This window comes from Melanostigma gelatinosum (genome assembly GCF_949748355.1).
Source record: "Melanostigma gelatinosum genome assembly, chromosome: 16".
Lineage (NCBI taxonomy): Eukaryota > Metazoa > Chordata > Actinopteri > Perciformes > Zoarcidae > Melanostigma > Melanostigma gelatinosum.
Window position 1 is genome coordinate 18,559,116 of NC_136649.1, and position 25,804 is coordinate 18,584,919.

Genomic DNA, 25,804 nt, shown 5'->3' on the forward strand with positions numbered 1-25,804 from the left:
TGAGGTAATTCCTCCAGCCGTTATTTTCAGCTGCTGTAACCGTTAGTAACGTTAACCAATCACTTACATAGCAGTTGCAGAACTGACATTGTTTCAGTTTTGTAAGTTGTGACCAAGTTAACTGACATATTAGCTTGATATCCAAATAGCTTGGTTGGAGCTCTTTCTGCAGGTAACGTTACTCTATTTATAATCACTTTTTCTGTAACCACAGTCTCTTGGAATAATTATTATTACAGCTACATTTAAACGGCCAAATCCTATCTTGAGCCTAGAACTGCGTCAAGCTTTTAATATATCCGTAACGCAGCCACTCTAACGTTTTACTCTGATGGTTTCGACCGGATGTCAAAGCGGAGTAATGTAGTACGTTTAGCTGCTCTGAGGATGTCCGCCTCCCGCAAGTACATGAAGGCTCAGGGACCGTAATCTTTTGAAAACGGTGCCACCCGCACTCCACACAGGGTTTCACTTTGCCCCACAGTGCCGACATTTCCAGCGCTCCATGCTGATTTTTTTGTCCGATTAAAACGACCGGATGACTGCAAAGCGCTCCCTGATTTGAAAGCACATCAGAGGACGCGGTTCTTCAAGGGTCTTCATATTGATGGAATAAAAGCAAGGTAAAGTGCCATAGTCCGATTATAGGTGATCTAACGTTTTAACGATGCAACAAGGCGTTGCGATGTGACAGTTAGTGGTGACAGTGGTGATAAGGGTTTGTTTGCTGGTGTCAGTGAATAGTCCCGTTATGCCCCTTCTTGGTATGTGGGGAATAAATCGCAGCTCAAAGTAATGAAGGTGCACCGTTAATGTTGCTACTAAGGTCCGTTTTATTTATCATAAAGGACCAATAATGCAGATTGGCAAACTGACAATTGCATTCTGGTATGACAATATGTTTGATCCATGCTGGAGGTGGCAATCATCTGTCTCCTCTTAACCACCTTTCCTCGGACAGGAGGAGGAAGACGGAGGTGAGGAAAAAACTGTGTTGTCAAAATCCACTTGAACTGAGAATTCCAGTTTTTGACGCTGTGTGTTGGACCACAATGGACCGTCTCTGTCAATGCATTTGTCAATGTGCAGATGTTTAAATCAATCTGGCAATTGCTGAAGGAATTCTGCAGAGAGTCTGGGAATACAGGAAACTAAACAACTAAAAGGTTTCAACTCCACAATGTGCTTGTGGACTTTGCAGGCATTTCGGTCACTCCCTTAAATAGCAGAGAGTGGAAGAGAGGTTCGGATATCAGTTGAATGACTACCAGATGTTCTATGTTGTTATAGTCACTCTGGGAATACTGTAATATAAATTACAGCATTGTTGAAGCTTGAATAATTATCTCAGATTATGTAATCTCCAAGCAACATGTGTGTTAGCTGTACCATGAAATCCATCATGTCAAAAGGTAAAATATAACATTAAATATGTATCCCCATCGTTTATTTCCGATCTGGTATTTCAGTAGAAGGAAACAAAATACAGCCAGAGATACACGTTTCAACTGGCCCATGATGTGTATTCCCGCTGAAGCTATTATTGTTATTACTCATGTATAATGACTCACTTCCACAGAACATTTGTGCAAAACAATGAATCAATGAATCAAGCTTTGCATATGTCTAATTGGAAAGGAAATCTGTGGAGATGTTCCTGCGTTTCCTGAAGTGTCGATGCTGTACATTAGCAGTGGGCTGCTGTGTGTGGGCGGCGTAACCAGAGGACAGATGAGTAGGTTTGTTCAGTGAGAAGTGAATCAGCCTGCTATTAGTGGTGCATGTGGGAGACCTGGTAGACAAGGTCGGTGAATAAAATGTCCCTGGTATTTAACGAGTGCAGAAAAATGTTTTTCTCATCACAGTTGATCTGCTTGCCACTTGTCACCCAGATGTTTGCACATTCAATTTACTTGAGTCATCGTACAATGAAAGGAGTTTCCAAAGAAGAACATAAACTGTCACACCCGCGTGTTTATCTCGAGCCACGTTTCCTGGGAAACGCCTTCCCTTCCTAAAAGTTCAGCCGTGCTGCCCGAGTCCTGTTTATACACACACACACACCATTTCCTTTTCAACTGTCTTCGTTGTAGCTATCGCTTTGCAGGACGTGAGTCCATTTCACAAGTGTTCGTCTCGTCGTCAGCTTTTGTTCCTCACACTGAACATGAACGCCAAATGTACTCGAGAATCAGAAAGTGTTTTACTGGTTTTCTGGCTAAAACTTCTATTAGCCTGAAAGGGGGCAGGGAGCCATCCATCCATTTTGTGTCCACTGAACACTGAGCCCTTTGAAGAGTATCGAGAAGGCCTGTTGTTGTAAAACACCATTGTCTGTCTGGCTTGCTGCCACGGTAACACTCTCCCACTGGCAGCAGGACTAAAACGCTGCAGTCAGAGCTGACAAGTGCCAGAATATGTGAGAAAAGAGAGACTCATTTTGCCTTGATTATGCAGAGTGAATAGAAATCCAATTCGTCCGATTTTTCACAAGTCGTTACTTCTGCGAATTACCCTTTGAAAAGAGAGAAATCCCAAATTCATTTTTCAGCTGTGTTAAGTTTACGGATCTCCGAAAACACGTAGAATTAAAATGAAGCGCCACAAAAAGCAGGATTCCAGAGAAGGGCCTCATATTGTCTAGATCAGGGGTCTTCAACGTTTTTCAGGCCAAGGACCCCCAAACTGACAGAGAGATGGAGCAGGAACCCCCGACTTAATAAACATCGAACAAAAAGTTCGGAAATGAGTGTTTGGTAGATTATCTCTCTGCAGAATAAGCTGTTTGGCATTGGCAGAGAAGATTTGGCCAGCTGTGCTGCTCATCCCAGAAATACATGTTCCTTACAAATGCAGCACCGTTTGAAAGGTAACTAAACAGGCTTTCCAACTGTATAACATTCATTGGAAGCATTGTTACAACAGAGAAATAATCTACCAAACACTCATTTCCGAACTTTTTGTTCGATGTTTATATTGTATAAAATTGTGTTTTATATTAAACTGGGCCACTGTATAAACATACCTATTTATTGTGCATTCAATACGAAGCTATTCAAATAATACACAGGTTCATATATTCATGATATTTTAAACATGTGCAAGGTACAGTGAGTAGGGAGGCCGTGCCATTGACATATATAAACACACCCTGTCAGCTGATACCAATGCCAATATCAACATCGTCTGTCAATTGCATGATACTCATGCACACACGCTACTCAAACAGACGTGTTTATTTTAAACATCAATGTGGAAACGAAAAATGAGTGATGGCCTATTAGTGCCACTGCCATGCATAAACATACCTGTTCTCATGCATACAAAACTGAACTATTAAATTAATGGACACATTCATGTTTAGAAAAAAGAAAAAAAAATCTTTTTTTTAAATTGTCTAATCAACCAAACATTTTGCGGAGCCCCTGCTGAAGACCTCTGGTCTAGATGGTAAAATAGAAGACTTGTAAAAGCTATAATTCCTTCCAGATTGTCTCTATGAATGACCTTAAAACAGAGCATTGTGTTTGTACATGCTCTTCACTCCTCGTCTGTATATCTTATTTTGCCAAGTGTGAAATCAACAGCAGGAGACAGAAGGACCACTCACGCTTGTTCTTTTATTCTGGACCACCTAATATAACAACTCCAGCACACTGAGAGAAAGTAGTTTCGACTTTTGGAGAAAGTTTTTTCCCCATGTTTGGCCCAAGCTCTGACACGTGTTGATTTGATCAGATTGTGGGAACGTGTCTGTACTTGTAACATGCCCTGCAGTAGAAGCTCGTGGGTGAGGCAGGCTGGTGAAAGAGGGGACTGTGCCCTGAGGTTATACCAGAAAAAGGGCACTTGTGGTGATCAATGAGTGCATTCATGTCAATGTCACATTATGTTGGTGATGTTTGTTAAAATGTCTCCTGCACAGTTGTCTCTATGTTTTAGCTTGTCACAAGTGTGCCTGAGAGTTTTGACAAACTAGTCTCTTCCCTTCTTTTTTAAGCAGGATTAGATAGGAATGTTTGGCAGAGCTGGTGGTGACTGGACTGCTGACATATCATTTACAAAAGTGCGGCGTTATCGTTTCCTATTCTGCTTTCCTTTCTGCGACGGCCTTATTTTGGCCTGCTTCCGCCTGGATAGCAATGACAACACTGTTGGACAACATCCTCCGATATCGTTGCAAACAGACGGCATCCGCAGTCCAAAAACAAGCTGAATTCTTTTCTGAAAAATTATAGCTGAAAATTGTCTCTTGTCATCTGCACACATTGAAAAAAAAAACTGTGATTGTTTTCCCTTCTGTCCTCCACAGCCAACATGTCAGGGAAATCAGATGGGAAAAAGAAGTGGGCGGCTGTCAGGGGTCACCTCGGCTCCTCGCAGGACTCAGATACCCAGCTGGAGGCCAACATGGAGAGTGCTGACCCAGAGCTGTGCATCAGACTGCTGCAAATCCCCACTGTGGTCAACTACTCGGGGCTGAAGCGTCGCCTGGAGGGCAGCGACCAGCCGTGGATGGTCCAGTTCCTGGAGCTGAGTGGGCTGGATCTCCTCCTGGAGGCCCTGGACCGGCTTTCGGGGCGGGGATGCTCTCGCATTGCCGACGCCCTTCTGCAGCTCACCTGTGTCAGCTGCGTCAGGGCAGTCATGAACTCCTCTGCAGGGATCCACTTCATTATAGAGAACGAGGGATACGTTCGGAAGCTCTCCCAAGGTTGACCATACCCTTTATTTTGGGAAAAATCATCACATCTGCTGCACTCATCTTTCCATCTAGTGTTCATTTGATTATGTCTCAAAGTAGCCTACACATGGAAAATGGTGGCTTAGCTGCTTCAGAAAATATATACTGGGTCATTTGGTTAAGATGTTTAAAACAACCTGTTTATTCCAAAAAAAGCCATATTTAAGGACCTGAATGTTTTTTTTTTCTATATATTATGTAAAAGTTGGAATTAAATAGGTCATAACTCTACGTGACTCACTGTGCAGAGCTGAATTTTCCGACCTTGTACTCAGCGTTATGTACAGAAATGATTCAGTAAGGGTTGCTTCAGGACATTCCTAAAAATGTAGTATCACAGTGAGTCATGAATATTGGATTTCCTCACCTTCAGATACACACACACACACACACACGCACACAAACACATGTTTATCTGCAGTACAACACAACATCATCACAGGGCAAAGTTCAAGAGGAGTTGTTAAATACAGCATTTGGCTTGAGTCCGCACACAAGGGGGGATGAGCAGAGATAGAGGGGGTTCTTTTTGCTTTAAGAGAAACTGATGGAAACTATGAGAGCCCGACCTGTACTGATGTGTGTGATCACGATGCTCCGCAGCTTTGGACACTTCCAACACCATGGTGAAGAAGCAGGTGTTTGAGCTACTCGCTGCCCTCAGCGTGTTCTCTGCAGACGGACATCGGCTGGCACTGGATGCCCTGGACCACTACAAGGCAAGAAGATGTAGAAGTCATAGTTTTAACTTTATTATCTTTATTTTCTCAAAAACGTTAAGCTGTTGTGGGATTGATGCTGCGCTCTAAATGATGATGTTAATTCATGAAGTACCTTAACGATGCCCTCTAGTGGTGTGTTGCGTGCACAAGCATTATGATCCCGTGGATTCACACTGTTCCTCAATGATGTTGATGACTTACACTGACTTTTGATTTCCCCTTCAGGGAGTGAAGACGCAGCAGTATCGCTTCAGTGTGATCATGAATGAGCTGCAGGCCACAGATAACGTCCCTTACATGGTGACGCTCCTCAGTGTCGTCAACGTCCTCATCTTCGGGAGAGATGACCTCAGGCAGAGAGATAAGATGAGAAAGCAGTTTATCGGTAGGTTCGCCATTCAGCTGCTACTTAACAATTAATTGGGAGTCTAGAGTCCCATCATGAGTCCCAACAGTGTCTCCTCTCTGGGCTGAATGTGAATGCAGAGGGGAAAGCGGGCCATCAGCAGGAGCTCTGTTACAGATGTGTCTGTCTGTCACCGGCGCTGTCTAAGAATAGGTTTATTGGCCTCATTCTCACTCACAAAGCGCCTGAGAACCGAGCAAACCTCAAATGTATAAAGCGTTGTGTATTCATGCATTTTACACTAATAACAGTGACTATCAACGATTTCAGTTCAGAGAACATGTCATCACTCTTACACTGATTAAATCACACTGACCTAATGTGATTTTTAATGCTGTATTATGAGTGAAACGCCCTATCCAGCCATCCCTCCATCCATTTTTCTGTAGTGGGTTACTCTTTTTTTATGTGGAGTCTCTCCCAGCATATACTGGACAAAAACAGAGTTAACCTTGGACTGAAAGCAGGAGTTTTTAAGAGGTGTAAGCACTGAGCTACATCTGCCTGAAGATCACCACGGTCAAGATAGTTTGACAAATGTGAAAAAAACATTAAACTGCCACCCACCACCTTCTTCTTCTTCTTCTTCTTTAAATTTGATTGGCGGGTCGCAACCAACTTGAATAGGTGCATACCGCCACCTACTGTACCGGAGTGTGCAGTTTCAGGGTAACCTTTTCTTCACTGTTTCCACCTAAATCCTATGGTCTACTCCCCCACCCACCACCTTTAACCAATCAAGAAATTTCTATGGCCACGCCTCTTGTGTGGTTGCTCACCTGTGACTTCCTGCCAATTTGCCCAAAACTGACATATGCCACTGTGAATAGGTCACTGACACATTCTAGGAGATGAACTTTCTTAAAATTCTGTCAGAGTGTTGTGCTGCTCATGGATGGATTGTGTCGTTGTCTTGCAGGGCTCCAGTTACTTGATATTCTACCGAAATTAAGGTGAGCCTTCTTTCTGTTGTTCTCATTTGATTTTGTCAGTCTCCAAATCTCCAAAGCAGATTTTACGCGACAAAATAAGTTTGAATTTAGAGGTAATTTTAAAGTCTATAATCATTGAGTGTAAAATTGTGCTTTTGGGATGCGATGTTACAGTTTGTATGCTTAAATAGGCAGTCATTTGAGGCCCTTGGCATTGCTTATTCGAAAATGTCCTTTTTTAAATGTGATGAAGTGTCCCTCACCAGTGATCTGTATGAGTGTTGTGTGCAGGGAGCAGGAGGATGAAGACTTGATTATTCAGTGTGAAGCTTTTGAAGAGGCAATGGCTGAAGATGAGGAGGAGCTGCTGCGGGTCTCTGGGGGCATTGACATGAGTGATCACTTGGAAGTTTTCACTACGCTCTTCAACAAGGTGTGAGAGCTCACTGTTTGGCTTCATCATCAACCTGTAAGAACTAAGATAGTCCAATGAATGGGAGACGGAATGTTTTGTTATGGAGTGGTCTCGTGTGACGTCACAGTTTAGCTGTCGGCCATGTTGGAGTACACACAAAGCCACTGGCATGCACGGCTGAGTCGCATAACCTATCGGTGGTGAACTTTTGTGCTGTCTTTGGTTGTGGCAGCAGAGCTGATAGAGACAAGAAATCATTCTTTCGTTTGCCAGCGGTCATTACACATCAAGGAAATGACACGAAGGAGCTATCCAAGCGACGTCGCGAGAAATGGCTGTCACGCATCTCTCGAGATATAAAGGAATGGAATTTGGCGTACACTAGAGTATGTGCGGATCACTTTATAAGTGGTCAGTGATTTTATTTACAAATTCGTTTGTGAACAGTATTTAATAAAGGAAATATAAATTAAACTTGGACATGAGAAGGTTACCGAAGCTTCATCGGCCCGTGACAGCAGTCGGTGCCAGAGACGTGTCGAGCGTGTACAACAGGCGAAACACAGAGATGCAGCCTCAGCATTGCTTGATATGAGTTTAACGTCAGATCATATATATATATATGTATATATATATATATATATATATATATATATATATATATATATATATATATATATATATATATATATATATATATATATATATATATATATATATATATATATATATATATATATATATATATATATATATATATATATATGTGTGTGGGGGGGGGTGAAGTTAGGAGTTAGTTGAAAGTGAATTCCTACACACACGCACACAATGACGTGCACGTACAATGTAAACAAACACACGTGTCTGTTTGCGCTGAGTAAACATTGAATATTGCTAAATATCGGACCAGATCTGTATATATTTACCCTCCCAATGACGAGATGAGAATTGTCGACGACCGTTGCTTTGACGTCTTGGACCCATCCACTGACAAACTGATTATAAGCGTCGAGCCCTTTGTAGCACTCCAGCTCGTCTTTTGTGTAAGGACTGGGGGTGTTCACGAGATACGCGTAGATGTTGGCGTAGTTTACCGATGGAAGATAAGTAGGATCGGCACTGCAACGATCTGCACTCATCGTATAGGGATCCAAGTTACCAATAACCTTCAATTTGGCCAGGTAGCGAACCTTTGATGCACTATCCAGTGATTCAAAGTATTGTATTTTCGCCGCACTTCCTTGTTTACGCGCCGCCATGTAGGATCTGTATGTACTCCAACATGGCCGACCGACCTCGTAACTAAGGAGATCGTGACGTCGGTGAGACCACTCCATAGTAAAGAAAAGTCGTCTCTCTGATTAGAACAGTTTTAAGTTGTTGTGGTGCTGGCACACATTATTAGACTTTGGTATGCAAACGTGACAAACCCACTTAATTTGTGCATATTTGTGTGCAGGTGAGCAGCTCTCCAGCCTCTCTCCAGCTGCTGTCCATCCTGCAGACGTTGTTGGCGCTGGAGCCGGGCCGCTCTGATATCTGGCTGGCTCTGGAGGCCATCACTAACAGAGCCACGCTGCTGGCCCAGGACTGTGAGTCAGCACTGAGGCAGCAATACTTTCACTTTCGGTCAAGTGTCCGGAGAAGCTAATGGGTAGCTAAAAGCCTGCTCTGTGATTCATGTGTGAAGGGGCGTGATTATCCAGGAAAAACGATCGTCGCAATGAAATGGAGGCAGCTGTTGACAGGATGGCTGAAAACTTTTGTTTTAGTGAGAGGAGTGTGAAATGGGGTTGATGTTTGTTTGGATTTGTGCTTCAGCTCAGATGGAGTCCAGTGAGATTATCATGCAGCGGCTGATGTCCTCCAAAGTCAAGAGCTGTGGAGGTTGTCATGACGGGCAGCTTGTGAGAGTGGATATGGCCGTGCAGACCGATCTGCATCATCAGGATGACAAAAGCACCACATCCTCTCAGAAGTGTGCCTCCCCTCCACCACCTCCACCTCCTCCTCCTCCTCCTCCACCTCCACCCCCTGGTATGATGAGGCTCCAACCTTCTAACCAGTGCTCACCTCCGCCCCCTCCCCCTCCACCCCCACCACCTCCGCTACCTGGAGGGTTTGGTGGACCACCACCACCTCCCCCCTTGCCCGGAATACCACCACCACCACCACTATTCGGCGGTCCAGGCATGCCACCCCCACCACCTCCGCCGCCCCTATCGGGGATGGGTGGTGGACCACCGCCACCACCTCCCTTACCTGGCATGCCAGCTCCACCACCTCCTCTCCCAGGCATGATTGGGGCTCAGAGTAGCCAGGCTCTCGGGTACGCTGCACCGACAAAGGCAAGCCGATGCCCCACCCTGAGGATGAAAAAGCTCAACTGGCAGAAACTGCGCACTGTTACTGGTGAGTGGATTAATCATTCTTTAACTGCAATCTGTCATTTTTGTATAACTGCAGTCAACCCTGGCTCAATCTAATTTGAAGAGAATCATCAATATGCTAAATCACTTTTTTGCCTCCTATCTGTCAAGAAATGTGAGTGGAGACATTGGCAGAAGGCCTCTGTGTAGAGAATAGTTGATGGGGATGGAACATTAATATACCCAGAACCAGTCTTCCAAATTTGGGTGGGTGTTGCGGAGGATTAACCAGAGTTTTGAAAAAACTGTAAAAAATGAATTTCAGCCATGGCAGGATGTTGACACAAAATGGAGCCACATGAGCTCATGACGGGTTCCTCTCTTCCTGCACTCACACAGATGGTCAATCCATGTGGTCCTCGGTTCAGACGGAGCCTCCTCCTCGGGAGCCGGACTACGGCAGCATCGAGCAGCTGTTCAGTTTCCCGGTGACCGAGGACAAAGACAAGGGGGCAGCTGCTCCTGTCAAGAAGGCGCCTAAAGAGGTGTGCTTGGTCAACACTCTGCGCTGCTCCTCAGCGCTGTAGTACTCTGAACAAACGCATCTGATTATCAAAGCTGAGTCATCAGTATGTCTCTTTTTATTCTATAGATAACATTCATTGATCCAAAGAAAAACTTGAATTTGAACATATTCCTGAAGCAGTTCAAATGGTAAGAAGTCGCAAATTATTTAGATTTATTTTTTTTCTTTTATACGTTTTTTTCCAATCAAGTTTTTTTTTCTCTTTCCAGCAAAAATGAGGACTTTGTGGCCATGATTCAGACTGGGGACCGTACGAGGTTGGATGTAGAGGCGCTGAAGCAGCTCATTAAGCTCCTACCAGAGAAGCATGAGGTTTGTAACTGTTCTCGAGAGATTTCTTTGCCGATGTATCTATCATTAAGGGCACACTTTGAAATGGCGAATGTCTGAGTCACTGTCTGGTGCTTTCACGTAGATTGAAAATTTGAAGTCCTTCCAAGGAGAGAAAGAAAAGTTGGCAAATGTTGACCGCTTCTACACCTCCCTTCTCACTGTGCCATGGTAATATTTTTTATTTTTTTTAATCTAATTCTGTTTTTCACAGTATGTGCTTGCTGCGTATTTTATACGCTCACACTGGCCTTCTTATTTACTTTGCTTTCTGGCTTGTTTCTCCAGTTATCAGCTGAGAATTGACTGCATGTTGCTGTGCGAGGAGACTTCATCAGTATTGGATATGATCAAACCTAAAGTCAAGCTGGTGGAGGAGGCCTGCCAGTGTAAGGAAGCCCTAGGCTTTCAGCTATATTCGTATGCATGCAGTTGTCATTCTTTCTCTACAATATATCTATCTATATGTATATACATCTCAAATTAACGCCATCTAACAAATCTCTCAGCTCTCAGGGCGAGCACGCTCATGCCCATTTTCTGCAGGCTCATCCTTGACGTTGGGAATTTTCTCAACTATGTAAGAACCTCTTCTATCTCATGTATATTTTACTACAAGCTGACATTTAGACAGAGCTTGCATTTTTAATCAGCGGTCTACTTCTAGGGAAGTCACACAGGCAACGCCGAGGGTTTCAAGATCAGCTCTCTGCTGAAGCTCACAGAGACCAAGGCCAACAAGAGCCGCATCACGCTGCTTCATCACATGCTGGAGGTAAACAAAGTGACTCACAGCAGCCAAAACTTTATTTGTTTTCCCCCTCTCTCTGTTATGAACCTGTTTAATTACTTAACAACCCACTGCGTGACTTGTTTTGCAAAGGAAGCTGACGCGAACCACCCAGAGCTGTTGGCGCTGCCAGATGATCTCGAGATCTGTGAAAAAGCAGCAGGGTATAGAAACCTTTCACTTCTACTTTTGCTCATGTTTTTCTTTTCTTTTTTTTTAATTGCTTCTCTGTGGAATTATAACAATCTTACAAGAAATAGTTTTACACTTTGTCCTCAGAGTTAATGTGGACTCTGTTCAGTCGGAAGTCAGTGCCTTACTAAAACGACTGAATGAGGCGGCCAAGAAGGTCTCCGGCTCTGTCGAAGACGTGAAGGCGCAATATGAAAAAGTGCTTGAGGTAACGCGATAGTCTCTGCTTTGCCCACAAATGGAGCCAATGTGTGATTACTCAATTAATAATAATCCGAATCCCTCCACTTTCTCTGCTGCAGGAAAATCTGGTGGCATGTCAGGCTGTAGGTGAAAGGCTCACTGCAGTAGAGGAGAAGAAGAGTGAGCTGGCTGTTTACTTGTGTGAAGATGTCAATCAGCTGTCGCTTGAGGAACTCTTCGGAACCATCAGGACCTTCCGAGGATTTTTCATCAAAGCACTGAAGGTCGGGGAGGATACTTTGTTTACGTTGGTGTATAAAATACTACGAATGCACAATCGCAGGGAAAGTCGTATAATAACTGTCTTTATGTTGTGTAGTTTTAAACCTACAACTTCAGAACGTGTGTATTTTCAAATGAACATGGGTACTGTGGAAAAACAGGAAAATGTTGCTATAGCTCTTCCGAAGTGATACAAAAACAAATCGGCACGTACATTTTGTACTTGCCTGTGACATCTTTACTTTTATGATAATAGGAAAACAAAACTAGAAGAGAGCTGGCAGCCAAGGCTGAGAAGAGGAAGAGGCATCTGGCAGAGGAAGAGTCCAAGAGACAGAAGGGAGAGAACGGAAAAATAAGTAAGTTGTGAAAAGCCCTCCTTTTTGTTTACTGTGCCCTAGAAATTCTGAACAAAGATGTCATTTGAATGGCGTGTGTTTTAAAGCCCTCTTTTTACCTCTCTGTTACCAGTCAAGAAAGGCTTTATTCCACAGGACGACTGCATCATCGACCACCTCTTGGCGGATATCAAGAAAGGTTTCACCCTCAGAAAGACCAGGCCAAGGTGCGATTCGGAAAGCCTCCCTTCTAGTGCAAAGCGTAGGGATACCTGCGCATCTGGTAAGGACAAGAAACTGTGGCCTCCAGCCGCAGTTCCTCTACTCCTGAGCCACTTAACTGCAACACAGCTTTGCTGCTTTATCTATTTTATTTGTGCATAAACACCACTGCCACCTTAAGTTAGCTCCATCGCTTGGTTGCTTTGACAAGCTATATTTGCATAGAGAGCATTTTCCTTTTAATGCAGCCTGGCTCGCTGTAAAATATCAATCCGTTTCAAAGATAATAATGGTCTTACCATCAACACTACCTACTTCTCACCCTCAGGATCAAGTGTCAAGTCTGCAAACGAAGAAGCCAGAGACTTAGCAGCCGGTTCATCTCCCACCACACCGCAGACAGAGGGTCACCAGCAGGCCAGCACAGGAGAAACGAACGGCTTCATCAGCCCATCAGAAGACGCACCGCAGAGAGCAGTGCAGGACAGACCAGCTCTACCTCCCAAGTCACTCCCAGGAGTGCCAGCCACGACGACGATGCAGGCACCCCTGGAAAAACCTGCTTCGCTGCAGGAGGGACGACACCCAGAGAAGCCTCTAGTATCTTCACCAGAAACGACACAACCTGAGCCTCAGATTAAAGAGGAACGTCAGCCATGCCTCCCCACAAATGACTTTTCATTGGATTCAACTGAGACGAGCGTCCTCAGCTCATCTTCCCTCTCAGATTTCGACTGCCTAGCTGTGTTCGATGGCACTTCCAGCATGGTATCTGAGGAGCCAGCGGACATTAGCGTTAATGTTCAGATCAAGGAAAGTCCTTCACCTAATACGGACAATGTGACACGGAGCAGTGAAGGCACTTTAATGGGAGATGGGAAAGGTGAAACTAGCGCTAAAATAAGCCGTTTAGCAGAGACTGTTGAACAAGAGAAGGGTCAAGACGAGTGGAAAGGCGTCGTTGTTAAATCCTCCGTCACTACACTCGGTGAGGGCATCGAGAGGTGCGATGTCCCAGATGGACTGGAATCGAAAGATCTGCCATCAGTGTCTGGAGCAGTGCCTCCATCCCTTGAGCACAAACCAAAGAGACGGAAGAGCATCTTCAAACGAAACAAAAAGAAGAGTACCCAAGGTAACCTATCCATTAAGTTAAATAAAGATCACGTTTGGAATGCTAGTCGCTTGATGTGTCTTAAATGGAAGTCCTTGGTAGTTTTGTTTTGTTACTGCATTTTATATTTTATGTATGCGCTATTGTAGTGTATATTCATCAGTGTTTTGCATGAAAACATGCATTTTAATTAAGAGTCTGGATGTATTTTATTTAAAAGTATGGCTGCAGTGTGCACATTGTGATTTGCTGATGTTAATATTGACTGAATTTGGATCTGTGGACAGTTTGTTTGAATGCTCTGTTCTCGTTCTGACTCTCTGAAACACAAGGTAACAGTGGGAAAGGACACACTAAACATAAAAAAGACTGTGTGGTGCATTGAGGTAGGTCCAATCAATGGGATGGCAAACTGTAAGCAGGAACATCGTCCTAATGAACTCAATCACCGTCGATGCTTTGTCTCAAGTAACACGTCATTTGTTGGTCCAACTGGTTGAATTCTGGGTTTCATTTGTCTGTTGTTCAGCTTTTAACACTCTGCCATTTAAAACTTTTTCCAGTTCTGTTATCGGGCCTAAACCTTAACACCACTGACAAATGCAAATGTGTCTTTCAGTAATTTGAATGTCTGTCAAACCTGGGAAAACTAACCCTAAATGTACAGCAATTAATCCTCTAATCAGCGGTTAAGTAACCTCTCATCAGTTTTCTGATCTCAAACCTTGCAGTCACTGTGACGTCATCGTGGACTGAGTTATTTCATGAAAGCCACCACTTTTGTGTCTTTCCTTCCATATTTCTTTGTCCATTACCCAAGCCTGCAACTGGGACTGTTCAAACCTAATTCAGTCTTGTGTGCTTCCTGTAAACTGTGCTTCAATCTGATTTTGATGAAAGATGCTGTATGTGATGTAAATGCATTAAAAATGTTTTCAACACATAAAAAAACTTACATTTTAACGCCGATCTAGTCGCTATTGAGCAAATGGTTGTATCCCTATGTAAACTTTAGACGGTATTCAAATATTTAATTTGGATTCTTTTTTTTTCTTTTTTTTTTACCAACGATTCATTTTAGTCTTTGTTTCCGTAGGTGACTCCAGAAAAAGGAAATCAAGAGGAAAATGTTAATTTTACACGGGAGAACCAGAAAGACTACCGTTTATTTTGTGAGACTAAATGAGCATCGACTCCTTCAAGAGGATGCAGAAGTCTTCCGTTTGCAATGATTTGTTTTTCAAGACCAAGAAGAGTAAACTCATCCAAGGCTGTATGGATGTCAACATGTTATGTAAATGAGTTGTCTTTGTGTATATGATTGGGTTGTATTCAGAACTAATCCAAAAAAAAAAGAAAAGTTAAATATGCTTGTTTTGTATAACTTGTAATATGCAGTGAATGTGTTTTTGCGATATGCTCTATTTACCTTTCAGCACCAACAGAATGGAAGCTGCAGTGCTGTCGGTGGAAGATATTTAATTAACTCGTCAAAACAAAACTGCTGTTTATTTCTTTATATATTACCCTGATTATCTGTAACAGGGCAATATAAGAAAATAATTTAATGGATTGTAACTTTTAATGTTAAAAATATTTGAATAAAAGTGAATTTAGTGTTCTGCTGTCTGTTTTTTAAGCAACCGACTCACGCAGATGGTGGTAATGTGGCAAACGCATTTGAAAAGCTTTATTATGCAGGCTGCATACAATACCAAGGGCTTTGACGTGGTGAATATAACATCAATCATCCCAGTGAGGCTATTTTCTAGTTTCTCTAACAGCCCTGGAGACAAGTTGCCCGAACACAGCTACGCACTTGTGCGTCTGGCTCTGACATCATCGGCTATGAAGTTACAGATATGGCAATGCCACTCTCGGAGACGGCTTAGTCTTCTTGAGACCGGCAGGCTCACGCCACCGCAATCATGTCGCTCACCTGGTCTGCGAAAGACCACAAAAGCATCACTCAACCCTCCGCGACCGGACAGAAGCGATCGCGCAACGACATTGGGAACAAAGTGGCGGTGGTGCTCGGCGCGCAATGGGGAGACGAGGGCAAAGGGAAAGTTGTCGATTTGTTGGCGACTGACGCTGACGTTGTCTGCAGATGTCAGGTAGATGTTTTGGATTCGTGATTTCAGACGAGCATTCACAGGGCCGTGTCTTGCTAATATTGCTGAATGCCGGGTTTTTTTCTCCGACTTAATGATGAAATCTGGCACAAACTGTGCAGCCTGTTAAAACGCAACAGGTGCTCACAGTGAAAACACTTTTGTTTGAGCTTTTTTGTCCATTGCAGTTAACCGTGTCGCGAATGCACTGTGGTTTCAACTGCACAGGGTTTAAGTGATGGAATGGGAGAATTGTGGCCGTTAAACAAATTTCAAATCATTTTACAGACTCCAAATATCTTTACTGATCATTTTAGGAACAGGCAAGTACAATCTGCTAACCTGACTATTCGCTTAATTCTTGCGTTCACCTCGAAACCTGACTCATTCAGCTGATCACACAGATGTTGAATTTGAGATGCATTGAATTAATAAAAAAAACTCCACATAGGTCAGTTGCTATTCACTCACGCAGGACACATAACCCTCTGGTCAGATATCAGAGGTCACTCCAGCAACGGAGTCACACAGTGAAAACTGCCAACAGTTGCTGTTTTGTACTCTCTCCGCTGACAGGACTAGCACCCTGTGTTCTGGAGGCTTGAGAGCCCCACACACCGGGCTAGAGAGAGGTCACATTCTCAGGGAGGCTTGATATGTGAGAAGGCCAGGTCTTAGCCAGGCCGGACAGAGTGGATCCACCAGCACCAGCCAAGTCTGTTCAAATAGGTGCTTGAGAAGCTCAGTGAATTATCACCGTCTCTCGAAACTATAATGAGACGTGTGCATGTGGCTGGATGTTTTTTTGGGTGGTCTTGGGTGTTACCGTCATACCGTATTTGATCATATCGTCATTAAAACAAGACAGTGTGAACTATCACATCACAATATGTGCCCTGCTTGGATTTACAGGGGGGCAACAATGCAGGACACACGGTGGTAGTGGACGGCAAGGAGTATGACTTCCACCTTCTCCCCAGTGGAATCATCAACTCCAAGAGCATCTCCCTCATCGGTAATGGCTTAAATATTCATCTGTGTTGAGACAGCATGGTTAAGAATATTACATATTCCTCTTCCTCTGCTCTTGTAGGCAATGGAGTGGTCATACATCTACCTGGCCTGTTTGAAGAAGGCGATAAAAATGAAAAGAAAGGTATTTGAAGAGAAAGAATGCCCTTTACACATAATGCACAAGTGTAAATTAGGATTTGTGTATACTCACATAGATGTCCTTTCTATTCTTTAACCAGGTCTGAAAGGCTGGGAGAAGAGACTCATTGTCTCAGACAGAGCTCACCTTGGTATGTACATTGTATGATATTGCTTAGAGTGGTTTACTTTATTTAAACAAGTACAGCCTGAATAAATCATCAATCAATCGATCCATTTTTAAGGCTTTGTTTGCTGTCTCTCCGCAGTGTTTGATTTCCACCAGGTAGTCGATGGTTTACAGGAGACTGAGAGGCAAGCACAAGAAGGAAAGAAGTAAGGATAGCGGAGGACAGACCTGCTAGTATTTTACACTACAGTCAGCACAAATCTACTTGTTTTACGTCCCTCTCTTTGGCTTGTGTTTCAGCATTGGAACAACCAAGAAAGGCATCGGACCCGCATACTCCAGCAAAGCAGCTCGCACCGGCCTGCGTGTATGCGACCTCCTGGGTGACTTTAAGGACTTCTCTATGAGGTAGGGACCGTATTAATATGCCAAACACCAAGACTAATGCTGCGATGAACAGTCGCGGCATGATTCGCGATTTCCTTTTCTTTCAGATTCAAGAATCTTGTCCGCCAGTATCAGGCCATGTACCCAACCTTAACCGTTGACGTTGAGGACCAATTGAAAAAACTCAAGGTAAACCGACTGTTGCGAAAGTGATGAATTAGGGTCAATCCCAACATCAACTGATCATGTTTTTGTTTTCCTTGTTTTGTGCAGGAATACTGTGAGAGATTGCGGCCGATGGTGAGAGACGGGGTCTATTACATGTACGAAGCTCTTCATGGATCTCCAAAGAAGATTTTGGTGGAAGGGGCCAATGCTGCTCTCCTTGACATTGACTTTGGTATTTTGATTTACAATATGAATGCATATGTGTTTTTTTTTTGTTGATCTGGGAGGCAGTCATAACCCAATACATTTTTTCTCGAAAGGCACATACCCTTTTGTGACATCATCAAACTGCACTGTGGGCGGGGCGTGCACCGGTCTTGGCATCCCTCCGCTGAATATCGGCGATGTTTTTGGAGTATCAAAGGCCTACACTACCAGAGTGGGAATCGGAGCCTTCCCCACAGAACAACTCAACGTAAGACCTTGACGTTACCGAAGGAAATCTGTGAGATTACTGGCACCTTGTCACACGCTGCTTGCTTTCACGGCCTTCGTATTTGTCTGAAGAAGAGACACATGACATGTAATGTAACTCACTGATATTGAGCTTGACACGTACAGTTTGAATGTGATCATGTGGGGCTGACACACAGGCAGCGGGGCTGGTGGAGGAGGAGGAGGAGGAGGAGGAGGAGGAGGAGGAGGGGGGGGGGTGAAGCTCTCTGGCTGAGAGCAGCTGTCAACTTTTGTGAGACACGGGTTCAAACGCTCACATGTTCACAGGGATAAATTTAGGGCCAGAGTCCGGGTTCAGGATATTGTGTGAGCTGGGTTGTGTTACCTGTCACGGGAGCTGAAAATACATACTTAAAAAAAAAACTAAACTTAATCCCCCCCCCCCCCCCCCCCCAGTCCATATGGTGTTTTATTGTACTCAGCTGTGTTTGTAACTCGTGTAGTGATTGCACATTTTAAGGTTTCTGTAGAATTATGGAATGCCTAACATCGTTTCAGTTCATGAATAATAAAGTAACAAATAGGGCTGTTGTTCCCCTTGTTTACCGTAGGCAATAGGAGAGCTGCTGCAGACGAGGGGTCGTGAGGTGGGTGTAACCACTGGAAGGAAGCGGCGTTGCGGATGGTTGGATCTTGTCATCGTGAGATACGCTCATATGATTAATGGATTCACCGGGTGAGTGGCTGGAACAGTTGAAGCAAATCATCAGGTGTTTCGTGATCATTTCAATAATGAAGGAAGCACCGTCGTAAATTCACATTATACTGATGACTAACGGCACACGTTAAACAGTTCTCCGATGACATGTTACCCGTCCAACAGCATCGCTTTGACAAAACTTGACATTCTGGACGTGGTGGATGAAATTAAAGTCGGAGTCGCCTACAAAGTCAATGGAAAAAGAATTCCCCATTTCCCAGGTCATTTAACAGAAGAAACCATATGTAGAATAAATATCATAAACCCATTCTGCTTTCATTTAAAGATTGGTAATCATGTATTGCTTTCAATAATAGCCAACATGGACGTTTTGCACAAAGTGGAGGTTGAGTACGAGACCTTCCCCGGTTGGAAGACGGACACGTCTGCAGCCAGGAAGTGGAACGACCTCCCAGCCAAGGCACAAAACTACATCCACTTCATTGAGAACCACATTGGAGTTCCCAGTACGTTTGACACAAAATAACAAACTTACATATTTCAAGTTTTACTTTGCAGAGCACACAAACAAATAGAAAATAGAGCAACTTCCCATGAAGGCCTCCACATCAAAATATAGAAGAAATACAGAAACTGCATGATATCCTTTAGGTGGCACTGTTGCACTTATCAAAAATAGCAATATGGTTTGTTATGACTTCTCCAGTTTAGTCAACTTTTCTAATCTGTCTCTCTGTTTCTCCGTCTCTTTTAGTCAAGTGGGTTGGTGTTGGAAAGTCCAGGGAGTGCATGATCCAGATGTTCTAAAGGGAAACCTTTAGCTCCCCTTGACAGGAGCATAGAAGATGTGGCATCTTTGCATTATCTAAACAGATTTTCTCCTCATTGGTTAATAAACGAAACATGTTACCTTTGAGCAGTGTTGGCTATGTTTGTTTAGTTACAATCAAATAGTTGTTATTTTACTATAAAATGTATTGGATTTTATTTATAGTCGTATGGGTCGTATCACCAATTAAACCTGCACAAATGTTCATGAATTGATTCGTGGAAAACGTGATCAGTTGATGCAATAGCCCAGTAAAACCATGCACAGTGTTGATCATTACTTTAAGATCATTACTTTCAACATGAGGAAAAGAGTAGCACGCATTCTTTCAGACTTTTAATTACTGTCTGTCCTGGGTTGTAGTCATGCTTTGCCCATTTACTCCACCGATCTCCAGCTTTTCGTTTCTGGAATTGAAAAGATAAATTACAAAATTCGTGGCCGCCCTTGAAGGCAGCACCGTGTGGAAAACGTTTAATAGAGAACCAAACATCACGTGACAGAAGAATCGTTATCGTATTGGCTCGTAGCTTTCATGTGACCATAAAGGATGTGTGTGATTGGTTGGTTGGCGTCTCCGTTGCAGTTTTTCCCGCAACAAACAAGTGTGGAAGTCAGTCGTAGCACGTCGGGAGTTATTTCCAGAGAAAATGCCGAAACGAGCTTGTCCTTTTCCGGAAACCTTCTCCTCTCAATACAAAATACACGTCGGACAACAGGAGCTGAATAATTATGGCGTGTTTGGGAACAAATACAAGCAAGAAATATACGGTGAGTGGCTGTTCGCTCGTGCTAGCTTCGTCGTTGCGCACATTGAGTTTATTGCTTGCGTAGCAGGAGTCACCTAACGTTATATACAACTATAGAACAGTCACGGTGGCCACTTCTTGTGCATGTGTTTATGTTCCTGTAACGACTAGGCTTTTTCATGTCATGTGATAGCATTAGTTGGGCCTGTTGACATTGAACACATTAGGTGAGTAACGTTGTAGCGGCTGCTAAATAAGATAGTCATGGTTTAGTGGCCGCTACTTCCAGCTGGCCTCTGAACTACCACAATACAGTCCGACTGGCTTTAATGTGCCGTAAACATCAGCTTCTTGGGCGGTCACGTGTCATTTCACCTAAGCGTGGGTTCATTGTTTCACAGCAAAGACGAAGAACTTGCTCTTCAGCGGTGCCAAGGCTGTGATGGGCACCCTATGGACCGGAGAGGAGAGGTCCACTGGAGACTCGGAGACTCCCGCATGCAGCCAGCCTCTGCTGAGAGGACAGACATTGATCGGACACGATGGGAGACTGACACGAGCAAACGCTGCACAAGGTGAGGCTAAACTGACGAGCAGGGGAAGGGATGGCTACACTCCAGATGTATTTAGAGCAAAATATGCTGTCACACCCAACAATGAAAGAGGATCTATTCTGATGTGTCAAATAACAGGGTCTTATCGTGTTTCTCACCATTGGCCATGCGTTTGGCCAACACTTAATCTATTTCAAGGATTTGTTCTTGTCATGTACAATGCAGGATTGCACAATAAAATGTAGTTGTTGCTCCGTCCTCGTTATACACACAGAATCCCAAAGAGGACAAATATTCTTGCACGTGAGTTTATGCTACAGGTCTACTAATACATAATGGAACGCATGGGATTGATCTTAATACGATACTGATATTTGAAAAATAGTTGGTGAGCCCTTTCTTAAGCAATTTAAATGTATGTAATAGGCTACAAAACCCACAGTTAGTTTTTCTCTGTAAAAAAAGATGGCGGGAGAGTAATTATACACACATCAAGTAGCAAGGCAAGCAGAAAAGGCCTCCACTCTTTCTCCACACCACCAAAGTTAAATAAATGTTGTTATTTGACTGGGTTACAAGTTTCTGTTGTGTAATAGTCATTTGGTAATGAGGGCTGCAAAGCACATACGTTTTATTTGATGTCAACACTTATTTTTAAATGAGCAAGCAGGCAAAAAAGAAGTTATCTGACTCGGAGGCTAAAAAGGTTACGGTTAAGTCAGTTCATGCTTTTCACCAGCAGATGTCAGGGTTGTGTCACAGATTTGGATGCTCATTTTGTTTACCTTTTTTTGTGTGTGTGTTTGTTGCGGATCTAGGTTCACCAGTGGCTCTCACATGCTGCCGTGTGTGTCAGAAAAGCCAGGGCTCCAGGACGCCATGCTCCCAATGCGACCGCCTAGCCTGTCCCTCCTGCACTCGTGAGTGCTCCTGCTGCTCCGGCCTCTGCTGCTCCGTCTGCGCCATCATAGAGTAAGTCCAAAACCTGAGTTCCTTTTCACTCGGCCTCCCAAAGGACTTTTGTGTTATGGTTCATTAAAATGCAATGTCGCATTTGTGTTGCGTAGGCAGGAAAATATTTGCCTTAAAGACATTTCAGGGCATCCCTCGCTGGAATCCAGCTGCAGTGTTTGTTTGTTTTCTTGTCCCAGCTTCAAAGATCCTTTAAAAACGGAGACTATTCACGCCGAGGTTAATCAATTACTTCGGCATTGAAGACATGTTTATGAGGTGTGGGGTGCAGCTGTTTCTCATCTGTCCTGTGAAAGACATTCCTCAGACTGCAGTACTGAAGGGTTGTGTGCATCAATGTCACTGGACCGACAAAGTCCTGTAACTGTATTGTATTTGACAAAAATTAGATACTTTAATAACTCGTAGACGGGCCACAAAACCATGACCCAACTCAACCCTGACCCTTGTTGGGTTCTAATCAGTTTTGGCCGGTAAGAGCAGAGCTCTGAAAGGAGTTTCGCTGGATGTTAAGACAACAGAGGCAGGAAGGAAAACAGCTGCTTTTTCATCTTTTGAGTCTGAAGAAACAAACTACGCAGTTTTACAGCCACCTTACAAGCCAACATGGTGAGTTTGCAGATTTGATGCTTAAAATAACTGGAACTCTTGGTGGGGGGGGGGGGCCTCGGTACAAGAGCTATTTTAGCAGAGGAGCAATCTGTTAAAGATCATTTTATATATCAGACTCATGTTGGCTGAGCAGGATCCAACATCATTGCTTTAAAATGTAGGCCAAAAGTTTTCCATTGGTGCAAAATAAATGGTTCGTATCATATTTTGCGGCCGTAGCTCAGGTGGTAGAGCGTCCTCCTTTCCACCGTATGCCGCCTTTAATAAAATCATTTTATAAAAGTCTGAAACTAGACCTTCACTAGTGTGTAGAATGATGAGACGACTGTGAATTTTTGATTTAAAAAAAATGTTAACTACTTTAATGTAATATATTTTGTGTTCCACAGTTACAGCGGGCAATACGATGAAGTACTGTGCTGCAGTTGCTCGACGTAAAGGACCGACGGAGGCATCAGGAGTTTATGCTTCAACATATATAGTTTCCTCGCATGATATTTCGAAGACTGCATTTTATACCTGTGATTTTCTTTTTAATGTAATCCAAATGTTTTCACGTGTGTGTATACATGTATTTCATTCCTAAAGTAACTGAAATAAACTTCAACACTTTTATATACACTTGAATGTTTTCATGCATCTTTAATACAGTCACAGTATGTATGTTGATTAATTAAAGGGGCAGAGTAATGGTTGAATAATGCAGGAATCGAAATTGGATTGTCTGAACAGAAATCAGCCAGTTTGCTGACAGGTTAGCCAACTGTCTTCATGTGTTGTAGATGCATCAGCAGGTGGCAGCACAGTTCAAGGACTCTGCTGTGAGGCGAGTTCCTTTCAGACTGGGCCACGTTCAGCATCGTACTCTGCGTCCTCGCTGGAGGAACACGTTTGTCTCCGTATGCTAAAGGAGCACGTTTTCAGCCTTGTAGCTGAAGAATGGAAGTTTTGTCTTGGCAATGAAAACACAATTCCAATCCAGCCTCTCTGGACTGACCTTGAGGATCTGCTATCAAATGTATGTATTGAAACCAGAAGACCCAGAGGTTGAGCAGAACCAGGGCTTTGCTGCAGACTGTTCGGCTGCAATTATCCCTCTTGGACATGACCTTGCGGCGCAGTCATCACTTTCTCTTGGCCGAGGCTCGTCACTGGTTTCAGGGTCAGGCATTATACACTGAGTAATTGTTCTCGGTGGCAGAAGTCCTGAACACCGCCTCTATAGAAATCAATCGCGTGAGATTGGCTTGGATGAGTGCACTTCCTGGAACTCATTGCAAGTGTGCCTCGGAGCTGTTGAGTCACGTCCCCTGCTCGGCAGGCCAGTTGTGGCTCCGGTCTTTGGGGAGCTCTGCAGTCGGTGTCCGAGGGCACCGCTTGATTTCTGGCTGAATGAACAGACAGCTGCTGGCAGGAAAGGCGTCAAGTTGTCTGCACATCTCTTGATGAGGCTTTAAGGAAGTCTGAGGTGGACATTAACATATATTTTTTATGCTTTTATTAAAGAAAACAATCCTTGACTCATGAAAATAAACCTAGATGTCCATAACTGACGCTAGAGGGAGTGTTTTGAGCCAATTAATAGTAATTAAAAAATCAATTTTGTCTATTGGCAAAATTAAGGGTTTAAGTAAAGTAAATTCTCAACATATTTGCAATTTCCTGCTTCTTAAATATAACAGTTTAACTTTTTATTTAAAATCAAATCAGCAATGAGTTTGTCTTAACCAGCTAAGTTGGGAATAATGAGTCAAAGTGACCCAAAATGATCCAAAGCCGGTCTCAAAGTAACTTCATTACCCAGCTGTTTGAGACAATTTCCTGTGATGCATCATTGCATCAAACCTGCCTTTAGTACACTGAGTAACCTAGAAGAAAGGAAGTGATGTAACACACGACGGTGGAGGGGTGTCTGCGAAGAACACAATCTCATGATTCGTTCACTATTCCCTCAGCTGTTGCCTCAGTACGAATAACATCGGTGATATACTGTAGGCCTCTACTGTGTTGTACTGTGTTGCATCAAAATATGACAGTGGTTTGGGCACGACTCGTCTGTCTGTCCAAAACATTTACTGTCTTCATTTTTATCTCGTTAGAGAGAAGGATGCTGATGCGTAGTCCTTCTCCCCGCTGCTCTCTGTTGACTCCATAAGGATGTGTTTCTGTACCTTCAAGTGCAGCTGTCAAGGTTTTCAGCACATCCCCATCCGTGACATTCAAAGAAGAAGAAGAAAGAAGGTCACAGCGTGCCCCCTTCCCTCCCTCCCTCCCTCCCTCCCTGCTTGCACGAATCCTCATCATCTCCTCCCTGGTGCATGTATGGACTGGGTGTCTGCAAGGAGAAGGGGGCCACATAATCACCCACGGCGCTCCAGACAGGACCAACTGCAGTCGGCCAGCGGGAGCACGTGGCTTTGTCTTTCACCCATTCTTGTGGGGGGACCAGCTGTGGTCTGAGTGTGGCGAGCGTCAAGCCCAGTGATGCTGCTGCTATAAATATGCGGCAACGAGTGTGAGTAAGTGACAGCTGTACAGTGGACCAAGGACACACTGTCTTGGCGAGCCACTCCAAAAAAGGCGAACCCAGTGTGAGAGCACTAGTTGATATGTATTTATGCACTTGTAGCAATTGATGTGTGGTATATAAACAGTTCAGATCGTAGCTTTGGGCGGTGGCTAATAACATAAATGCTGCTTTAAACGTGGATGAAGCCTTAAAAGTTGGCAATAATGGTCACTTATTACACCAGACTATTATATTATTAACCGGGAATTCAATTATTATTCTGAAAGTCAAAAGAATTGCTCCTCCAAAATTAAGTGTATGTTAACCATATGCATGTGTGTTCATACAGAGAGAGAAAAAGAAAACTACCCACGTACGCGCGTGTGTGTGTGTGTGTGTGTGTGTGTGCGCATTGTCTGTACACAAGCGCATGTGTGACTGTGTTTGTGTGCCCTTTTCAAGTGTGACCACCTGTCTTTTGTTAAGAAATAAATAAATAAAAACAGTCCACACCAGCTGTCCCTGGCAGTCCGTCCCTTCAGAGGTCAAGGGCTCCCACCGCTGGCCTTGGTGGTGGACACTTACAACTTTCCTCTCAACTTCTCTCAAGTACCTCTAAACACACGCACACACACACACACACACACAAAACCTCTCACAGCCAAATGAGCCAGGCTTTGCGCCTCTGAGAGAGGAATGTTTTATCACACCATCGAGTTACATTGCACACATCCCAGCTCGCCACCCTGCAGCTGAGCCCGATCACATGGCCCCTACTTTCCATGTGAAGGTTTGGGTCCATAAGAAAAGCACACACACCAGGCGG

At 43.7% G+C, this 25,804-nt stretch overlaps 3 protein-coding genes across 5 annotated transcripts; all 3 read left to right on the forward strand.

Moving 5' to 3' along the window:
* Nucleotides 1-490: 490 nt before the first annotated feature.
* Nucleotides 491-15,187, forward strand: LOC306790149 (inverted formin-2-like). Of its 3 annotated transcripts, XM_079286271.1 has the most exons (23): nucleotides 491-623; nucleotides 4,313-4,714; nucleotides 5,348-5,463; nucleotides 5,692-5,851; nucleotides 6,792-6,825; nucleotides 7,096-7,237; nucleotides 8,679-8,811; nucleotides 9,041-9,631; nucleotides 9,988-10,133; nucleotides 10,241-10,302; nucleotides 10,384-10,486; nucleotides 10,590-10,675; nucleotides 10,793-10,893; nucleotides 11,014-11,084; nucleotides 11,172-11,279; nucleotides 11,388-11,458; nucleotides 11,574-11,694; nucleotides 11,789-11,953; nucleotides 12,208-12,310; nucleotides 12,423-12,572; nucleotides 12,840-13,646; nucleotides 13,958-14,011; nucleotides 14,722-15,187. In XM_079286271.1, exons 2-22 carry the CDS (start codon nucleotides 4,318-4,320, stop codon nucleotides 14,008-14,010), a joined length of 3,720 nt encoding a protein of 1,239 aa, XP_079142397.1. In that variant the 5' UTR covers nucleotides 491-623; nucleotides 4,313-4,317; the 3' UTR covers nucleotide 14,011; nucleotides 14,722-15,187. The 3 variants fall into 3 exon arrangements, with proteins under 3 accessions (XP_079142397.1, XP_079142398.1, XP_079142399.1); XM_079286272.1 differs by lacking the exon at nucleotides 12,423-12,572; XM_079286273.1 differs by lacking the exons at nucleotides 13,958-14,011; nucleotides 14,722-15,187 and having other exon boundaries at nucleotides 12,423-12,516; nucleotides 12,840-13,265.
* Nucleotides 15,188-15,497: 310 nt separating this feature from the next.
* adss1 (adenylosuccinate synthase 1) lies at nucleotides 15,498-19,667 on the forward strand. Its single transcript, XM_079286904.1, has 13 exons — nucleotides 15,498-15,742; nucleotides 16,652-16,754; nucleotides 16,833-16,895; nucleotides 16,993-17,043; nucleotides 17,161-17,227; nucleotides 17,322-17,429; nucleotides 17,516-17,597; nucleotides 17,682-17,808; nucleotides 17,897-18,051; nucleotides 18,644-18,768; nucleotides 18,916-19,013; nucleotides 19,110-19,259; nucleotides 19,508-19,667. Exons 1-13 carry the CDS (start codon nucleotides 15,554-15,556, stop codon nucleotides 19,558-19,560), a joined length of 1,371 nt encoding a protein of 456 aa, XP_079143030.1. The 5' UTR covers nucleotides 15,498-15,553; the 3' UTR covers nucleotides 19,561-19,667.
* Nucleotides 19,668-20,180: 513 nt separating this feature from the next.
* Nucleotides 20,181-23,086, forward strand: siva1 (SIVA1, apoptosis-inducing factor). Its single transcript, XM_079286497.1, has 4 exons — nucleotides 20,181-20,353; nucleotides 20,733-20,906; nucleotides 21,704-21,857; nucleotides 22,859-23,086. The coding sequence occupies exons 1-4, from the start codon at nucleotides 20,233-20,235 to the stop codon at nucleotides 22,905-22,907; spliced, it is 498 nt and encodes a 165-aa protein (XP_079142623.1). The 5' UTR covers nucleotides 20,181-20,232; the 3' UTR covers nucleotides 22,908-23,086.
* The last annotated feature ends 2,718 nt before the right edge of the window (nucleotides 23,087-25,804 follow it).

Coding starts and splice junctions, on each gene's coding strand:
- adss1 (XM_079286904.1), top strand. CDS start 15,554: ATGTCGCTCACCTGGTCTGCGAAAGACCACAAAAGCATCACTCAACCC. Junction 15,743..16,651: donor ACGTTGTCTGCAGATGTCAG/GTAGATGTTTTG, acceptor TTGGATTTACAG/GGGGGCAACAATGCAGGACA. Junction 17,430..17,515: donor TTTAAGGACTTCTCTATGAG/GTAGGGACCGTA, acceptor CTTTTCTTTCAG/ATTCAAGAATCTTGTCCGCC.
- siva1 (XM_079286497.1), top strand. CDS start 20,233: ATGCCGAAACGAGCTTGTCCTTTTCCGGAAACCTTCTCCTCTCAATAC. Junction 20,354..20,732: donor ATACAAGCAAGAAATATACG/GTGAGTGGCTGT, acceptor ATTGTTTCACAG/CAAAGACGAAGAACTTGCTC. Junction 21,858..22,858: donor TCCGTCTGCGCCATCATAGA/GTAAGTCCAAAA, acceptor TGTGTTCCACAG/TTACAGCGGGCAATACGATG.
- LOC306790149 (XM_079286271.1), top strand. CDS start 4,318: ATGTCAGGGAAATCAGATGGGAAAAAGAAGTGGGCGGCTGTCAGGGGT. Junction 5,852..6,791: donor GATGAGAAAGCAGTTTATCG/GTAGGTTCGCCA, acceptor GTTGTCTTGCAG/GGCTCCAGTTACTTGATATT. Junction 11,085..11,171: donor TTGGGAATTTTCTCAACTAT/GTAAGAACCTCT, acceptor GTCTACTTCTAG/GGAAGTCACACAGGCAACGC.